The sequence below is a fragment of the Athene noctua genome, chromosome 1 (assembly GCF_965140245.1).
Source record: "Athene noctua chromosome 1, bAthNoc1.hap1.1, whole genome shotgun sequence".
In the NCBI taxonomy this organism is placed as follows: domain Eukaryota; kingdom Metazoa; phylum Chordata; class Aves; order Strigiformes; family Strigidae; genus Athene; species Athene noctua.
Genome location: NC_134037.1, coordinates 56296399 through 56304364, shown reverse-complemented (window position 1 = coordinate 56304364; position 7966 = coordinate 56296399). Strand labels below are relative to the sequence as shown.

General features: G+C 40.5%; 1 protein-coding gene across 1 annotated transcript; it reads left to right on the top strand.

Moving 5' to 3' along the window:
- The first annotated feature begins 526 nt into the window (after positions 1–526).
- On the top strand, positions 527–7181 carry LOC141968678 (amine sulfotransferase-like). The gene is made up of 6 exons (XM_074923645.1): positions 527–674; positions 3073–3281; positions 4358–4484; positions 5086–5180; positions 6092–6272; positions 7057–7181. Exons 1-6 carry the CDS (start codon positions 536–538, stop codon positions 7179–7181), a joined length of 876 nt encoding a protein of 291 aa, XP_074779746.1. The 5' UTR covers positions 527–535.
- The last annotated feature ends 785 nt before the right edge of the window (positions 7182–7966 follow it).

Below are 7966 nucleotides of genomic sequence, written 5' to 3'. Positions count from 1 at the left end.
ATATTTACTATTGGAGAAACCTTAGTAATGAGAGAATAAGTAGAAGGAGACAGAAATTGTAATAAGACATTTTTAACAGTTTCACAAATTCCAGAACGAGAGCTTGGTAGTTAAGCTAGCTCTGTTCAAGAGCTATTAACATCCCAAAGTCATTCAGATCCTAGAGGAATCTTGACAAATGATTTTTATATAGGTTGCCTTCAGTTACATTAGTTTTTACATGCAGGTAGCATACATCTGTATGTGAATAAAGAGTATTGCTCTACACCTTCCTTTTTTTTTTTTTTTTTTTTTTTTTTTCCATTAGAAATGTATCCCAAGTAATATTATTGTGAAAATTTGAAAGCTAAATTTCAGTGTATTATTTCCAGAATTTTGCTGAAATGCATTTTGCTAAAATTGTCCAGCACTGAATCTTTGTTTGATTTGCTCTTTGTCTGTTGAACAAGATATAAGATATAAAGTTGTATCTTGGAAAAGATATAACTTTGTATTTTCTTATTGCAGGTTATTCACCTATAACAACAGATTAACAATGGAACCACAACAAAAATACCTATTTGAATACAAAGGCTTTTATTTTAGTGTTGAAACTTCACCTGAGTACGTAGCTTCCCTGGAGGATTTTGAAATCAATGATAGTGACATATTTATAGCTACTTACCCCAAATCAGGTAAGAATGGAATGGTTTCTAAAGGGGGGAAAAATCTGCCTTTATTCAGCCATCTAACTGCAGAAATACCTAGGGCTGTTAGTTTTTCTTTTAGATGTGAATCATCTCTCAGTATATGCAGTGTAGCATTAAGTACAAACCTGCATAGCCGTGGCCTGAACAGCCAGACACAAGGTTCCTGCTCGTGTCCAACTGAATTGGTCTGCCTCATTCTTGGACTCCATCTTGTAGGTGTACTCAGAGCAAGCTACACACAGACCAAACTGACCTCCTTTACCTCACAAAACACATATATAGTTTTGGTAGGGCTGGGTGCATGAGTGTTGCAGATGACTGTGGGGTATCTGGAATGATTCGTGGGCTCACATGGAAGGTGGTTTGGGGGTTGCTGCATCCAAATTGCAACCAAGCAGGAGATCAGAGCAAATGTGAGTCAATGCTATAAGCCTTTCAGGGACAAATAAGTACTATTTACCCACATAGCAATGCAGACACTAGTGTGATGAATTTTGCATTCCTATTTCTGAAGCAAATGCAACTGAGCAATCAGCTAGTTCCACTGTAATCTTAGAGATCTAAAACCTTGACATGGTTCCATACAGGTTCACCTGATGCTTTAAAACTGGTTATCCATTTTTCAAAACTGCATTTCATAAGTTACTAGTAACTAATGGCTTGATGATGCATGAAGCAGTGATTTATGACTAAAGCCTTGACATCTCTGGTACCAATCCATGCTTGTACTTTTAAGGCCTCTGCTGTTTGTGCTCTTGGAAACCTCTGCCATTATCCTTTGGTGTTCTTCAGCAGCCTTCAAGATGCAGTCTTTGAATAACATAACTGGTGTTTTGTTAGCATATGTCCTTTTCCTAGAGTCACGGAACACATTGCTGGAATTCACTATTCCCTCTGGTATTCAGTGAAGTACCTGAGGTAGAAAGGCATTCTTGAGCAAAGCCCAGAAGGACTGGCAGGGAGCACCAGGTGTGGTCGTACTGAAGGCAGATGTGATACAAGAAGCCTGTGAAGGGGTTGTGGACAACAAAGAGAGGGGACTGTGAGCCAGGCAATGCTAGCTCATCGTCAGGCAGCACTGGGGTGAGCTGTCCGAGTAAGGCAGAGAAGGAGGACAAGAAGGCAGTGTTTAAGACGTAAAGATCTTATGGCACTGAGATGAGCACATCTCTGGAAGTAAGAGTTTCATGTTGCAAAGCGATGGGCTACCTTGGGACAGGAAGGAATTGGAACATGATTTTGAGTTATGAATTGCACAGAATGTCATCTCTCATTCTCATCTTTCCTTCTATCCTGCCCCACCATCCTGTTTCTTTCTCACCAGTTACCAATCTAAGGTACCCTCTAATCCTTCTGTTGAATCTCTACCACTGCACAGAAAAATTGACTAGCATGATTATGCCAAGCAGAGCAAGACAGTCATCACAGCTGTGAAATCACTAAGTATTGTTCCTGTGAATCCTAGGGCTATTTCTTTTTCTTGCCCAGTGACTTTATATCTACAACATGACTACAGTCTAATCTCCAGAATGAAGAGCTTCCTTCCCAGGTGAGGTCTCAACAACCAGGCTTCAGTTTCAGATGCCTTCCTTTCTCTCTACTTGTTCAGGCTAACCTACAGCAGTAATTCAGCGCTCTTCTACATTGGTTTGAATGCTCTCAAGTGTCCATCTTTACTGGCCTATGGTATAAAAGGGAAAGGAACCAGGACTAGTATAGGGCTGAGAAGGCCAGAGGACCTGGAGTTAAACAGTTCTGCCCATTGCCCAGTATGTGTTCAGCTGGCACATGAACACATACTGGCACAGCAGTCAGTCACCTGCAGGGTCCTGCCTTTATAGATCATCCTTGTCAGCAGCTGTGACTCAGGAGTCAGACCTTCCCCAAGGAATTTTAGAGACCCTCTTGCCACAAACATTTGCTTTGTGGGGCTCTTCTGTGCTTTACAAACATGGTGTTATCTGCTATTTGTTTCATGACATCTCACAACACTTTGCAGGAGTTCTAGAAGCAAAGGTCTTTTCCAAATCCACTCAGCATGAGGTATTTTTAGGAGCATGGTCCGCAGAGATGTGGCAATTCATAGTCCCACAAGAGGATGAGGACAGACATAATTTGTATGGAAGCTGAGTAGCTGGGTGAAGGAACTGAAGGTTTATTTACTGTCCTTGGCTTTTCTGAAGGGACAAAACAAAAATATGCTTCCATTCTGCAGTCAGTAATCACCACGACAATGTTTGCTTCCTTCAGTATGTGAAGTTGTATTTGTATTCAAAAAGTGAAACTCATTATAGCAGTGCAGAGGCTCTGTTTATGACAATATACTATCTTTAATTTAAAAAAAAAATCAAGCAAGGTTCAAATATAAAGGTTTCCTTCTCAGGAACTGTTTGGACTCAGAACATTTTGAGCTTAATAATTCATGAAGGTCACCGTAATGGAACAGAAAATGTGGAGACCATGGAAAGAATCCCATGGCTGGAATACAAGACAAAAGATAGGAATTATGCAGATCTTCCTTTGCCTCGTGTTTTTGCCACCCACCTGCCTTACTACTTACTTCCAAGAGACCTGAGAAACAAAAGAGGACGTGTAAGTGATGCTGTTTTTACAATTTCCTTAAACCAGTCATGCCATTTTGCCTCAGTGAATTGGTCCAAATCCTACCTTTTTCCTCTTTCAGTTCTCCACATCTTGGAATAAATATCACCAGCTTCATATACGTGGGGACGTCAGGGATGTTCTAAAGCCCATTTCTTCTGTTTCCTTTCAGCTCCAATACTGTTAGAGAGAGGGGTGATACATTTTAGGAGGATCTGCCAGGGTCAAAGACTTGCACTGATTTTCCCCTTGCAAAAATGTCCTATTCCAGTGAACTTAAAAATCTGAAAAAAAGTCTCTCACACTGAAAATATGAGTAGGACTATAGTAGGTAGGAGGGAATGTGAGAACTGCATTTTCTTGCTTCCTAGGACTGTGAGTTTCTAAATAGGACTCTCCCTTGTGAACTGTGCCATAGCTCAGGGCCTGTCGCCCATGGAAAATGCCTCCTTAGAGCCAGGTGTAACCAAGCTACTACACTAAGGTCCACTAACAGAACACGGACATATGGGCAAGTCTGAAGATGTATATGGGATATATACTTCTAACAGCACACTGAGAATTGCCTTACCTTCCTTACAGCAAATTGTAACTTTGCTGCCTGGTGAAGGACCTCAAACTTCTGCTAGTCTTTCTTATAGTAGTCCCGATGACTTCTGCCCCTTCCATCCTTATTTCTGATGTAGGGCTTCCCACGGCTGAGTGAGCATTGCTGTGGCAGAGCTCTGCCCACAGGGGCTATGGAGGCAAGCTCTTAGAGCTGCTGTTACCTTTTTCACAGATATAGATGTGACGGGAAACTGCAATATGCTCACCATTTTCTTCACAGTACCAGTGAAGTTTGCAAGAGATTTAGCCGCTGCCACTGAATGACTACAACTACAGAAATACCACCTGTAAACAAATTGACAGCACTACCTTATGCAGAATTTACCTAATGTGATTGTCACCTTCAAATGGTTTTCACACATTTTAAGTGGGACCTGCACAGAAAAATGCACTCATGGTCAGGGTAATGGAGTGAGTCCTTTAATATCTCTAAGACTAGTCTTCTTATTGTTTTGCAGGTTATTTATGTTACCAGGAACCCTAAGGATGTTATGGTTTCTTTCTACCACTTCTCCAAATACATGTGCTCATTAGAGGAAATAGCAGATTTTAACCTTTTTATGGAGAGATTTTTAGCTGGTAAAGGTAGGATATCTTTTTTTACTAAGGAGCCCAAATCCTACTCTATGACCTCAGATTGAATGAAGATTAATTATATCACTAAATACCAATTACCAGAATCCTCAGATATGCAGTAACTTGAACTCAAAGCTGCAGAGGCTGTCTGAGCTTGACATCATTTTCTGATGAAAGCTGGTCCAAAGGGAATAGCATAGTCATGGCTTTGCTGCTCCCCAACGACATGCAAGCTACTTATTTTATCTGAACTGGATGCTGATTCAGAATACAACCATTATGACTGAAAGTCTCTTAACACTTTCTGCACTTGGTTAGTGGAGCTGAACCCACAAGACAGACACTGTACAGCAGATACAGAAGTGGGTTTTTTGCTTCTGCGGGTATTAGTTCAGATTACTAGTGTTCCTAGTAACCCAAAGGGGATTTGTCATGTTGACTTGGAGAATTGTCACAAAGACTGTGAGCAAGCATCCCTCAAATGATCAAAAAAAAAAATTGTAAAAAAACCCTTTCAAAGACCTAAAAGACCAATAATTTTACTGTTTTACTGCTAGTTCTTAATAGTATTTATCTTTATTTTTTTGTTTTAATAATTTTGCTTCCTAAGTACTTGCCAGTTCGTGGCTAGATCATGTTGAAGGCTGGTGCAGTCATGCAGAGGATTTCAATATACTCTTTGTTACCTATGAAGAAATGAAAAAGGTGAGGTCAATTAGTATCATTATATTAAAGATATTCTCTTCTTATATTGAGTGCATTTTCAGACAGCTCTTTAATAATTGCACTTTATATCAGAAAGTGCTTAATCATTTTGGAGTACATTCAGATTGAGACTTCTGAGAGGATGAAGTAATTTGTCTACTGGTTCAAGGTCTTATTAATTACTAGACAATTATTAGGTAAAACACTTTCCAATATGACAGAAGTTATCTTCACTGCCACCCCAAAAAACCCCTTTCTGACATAGTAAAGAACGAGACTTTTACAATTATCTTCAACAGGAATGTTGTGCTCATAAGGACAGTTCCACTAAAGGAAAGAAGTGCTTAAGAGGCAGGCTTTAAAGTACTTGAGGAGCTCTCAGATTGCGTCTAGATGTTTCTTGCTTGGTGGCTGCTCACGCCTTTGTGCAACTTCTCATTTCTCCAAGGTGGATGCCCTTCTCCTCACAGGCAAGCCCCAGAGTGCCCCAGCCCCAGCAGCACAGCCCATGTCACATGCTATTTCACTGGTCTCTCACATTTTGGAGCCTCAGGTTGCTTGGATTGAGTCCCTTGCTAGGACAAGACTGACAAAGCCCCCACGGGTTGATTGCCTTCACAGTGACACGTGCAATTCCAGGAGTGACACTGCCAGGGTATCTAATGAGAGATGCAGACTGGGTTTGCACTGTGGGGAGCAGAACACAGAATTCCCCATCTCTAAGGTCACGCTGCTGCAGTGAGCTACAGCATCGCTGCTCTCCAGTATTCAACTGATGCGAGACTATGCTCATGCAGAAACGATGGTCAGTTCTGCACCCAAATGTATGTCCCTTATTATCCTGTATTCCAACTACTGTACGCATTTAGCTCTTTGCATCATCAAGAGTCTTCAAAGTGACGTTATTGCAGGATCTCAGAAGTGCTGTGCTGAAGATCTGCAACTTCCTAGGCAGAAAGCTGAGTGAAGAGGAAGTGGACAGTGTTGTGAAACAAGCTACCTTTGAGAACATGCGAAAAGATCCCAGGGCAAACTATGAGAACCTGCCAGATGATATCGTAGAAAAAGCCAAGGGTAGTTTTCTACGAAAAGGTAAAATGGAAGCAGTTCAATGCTACAACTATTTAATCCCATACTTCTTGGTGTGAGAAGAACCTAGGGTTTCTGGTCTCAGCTGGAATGCATCATTTTCAGAGGGAGACTTCAGGTTAGCTGTCTAGAAGAGCAGTTTTATTGCTGTGGAATCAGTGATTTGACCATATTTTCCTAAGGATAATAAAAAGTTAATGTTTTACTCATTTTAATGTGATTGTAACAGGCCTGTCAGATACAGGAAAGGATTTAAGAATTTTACCCAACCAGGAGTAAGAGAACTCTTTTTTTTTTTCTTTCCTTATTGTTTCTTACTTTTCAAGGCAAGAGTCACCTTGATTGTGCAAGCATAGACCTTCTTGACCACCTACTCTCCAAGCCCATACATGGCATCCCTAGTCTCCTGGGCATTGCTAAGGTGTCCTAAATTCAGTGTAGGATGAGACCTCGAGGGATTAAATAGAGTGGTGCACTGAGAGAAAAACAGGAGGTGTTGCTTTGAATAATTTCCTCTTTGATCTCAAATGAATCAGTAAAATACCAGAACAAGTAAGTTTAATAACTTTATGAGGAGTCAGGATTATAGGTCTATGCTGTGTTTTATTCTCAGCACCTAGATTTGGAAGCATGTCCTCAAAAGAGCACAGGGAGCCTCACTTAGCAGGCCAGCAACAGGGAAATGCTGAGGAAGCCAGGAATTGCTTCCCAAGACTAGCACTCTGCAGTGGGCTTTGGAGAGATGCACATTCTGCTTCTCACTTGCCTTTAATGTCTCTTTCCTCAGGCACTGTTGGAGACTGGAAAAACATCATGACAGTGGCACAGAATGAAAGGTTTGACAAAGTTCTTAATGAGAAAATTAAGACCCTGCCCATCAAATTTATCTGGGATATTAATGATGAAATATAGCACCGTTTTGAGTTTCATCATCCTTTGGTGTTTATACTGAATGGACGTATCTGAAGTTCTGGCGTAAGAAAATACATCCATTTTCAGCTCTGTTATAGAAATAATAATGATGACAACTCAGTCACAAAATGTGAGTTGTCTGAGGAAGCTATGCAATTCCAACAGTTTCCTGTTTGTAAATTTACAAAGTATTTTAATTGACTTTGTTAATAAACTTATTCCCTTCCTTCATGTGTGATTTTTCTTTCATTGGCTTTATTTGTAAACAATCAGGTGAGGATAGATTGGTGTTGTGATAATTGGTTTCTGAAAAATGTTTCACTTAAGCGTTTTGTGAGGCTTCTTTCAGTAGAACCTTCAATGTCCAGACTGTAAGTAAGACTGAGCAGCTTGGGTATGGTTATGCTTTGATATTTTTGAGTTTCTATTGCTTTGGTAAACACCAATACTCAACCATTTGCTATTAAAGTGACCTTTATGTTGCGTTCTCTGGTGTCACTCACTGAGTGAAACATTTCATTGCATTGTCTGGGTTATTGAGGTCATGTTTGATAATTTGCTACTTGAAATATTGAGAAAACACACAAGCCATAGTCACAGCAGTTTTTAAGTGAACATCCACTCTATCATACCTGATGATGTGCTAGAGCTCCTGAAGTAAAAAGCTACCAGCTATCTATGACTATGTCCTTCCTCATATATTCATTGACTCACTATCACATCCATCATTCACTCCATGCAGCAGCTTGCCCATGGGCTTCCCCTGAAAAGGTAAGTACAGTGAC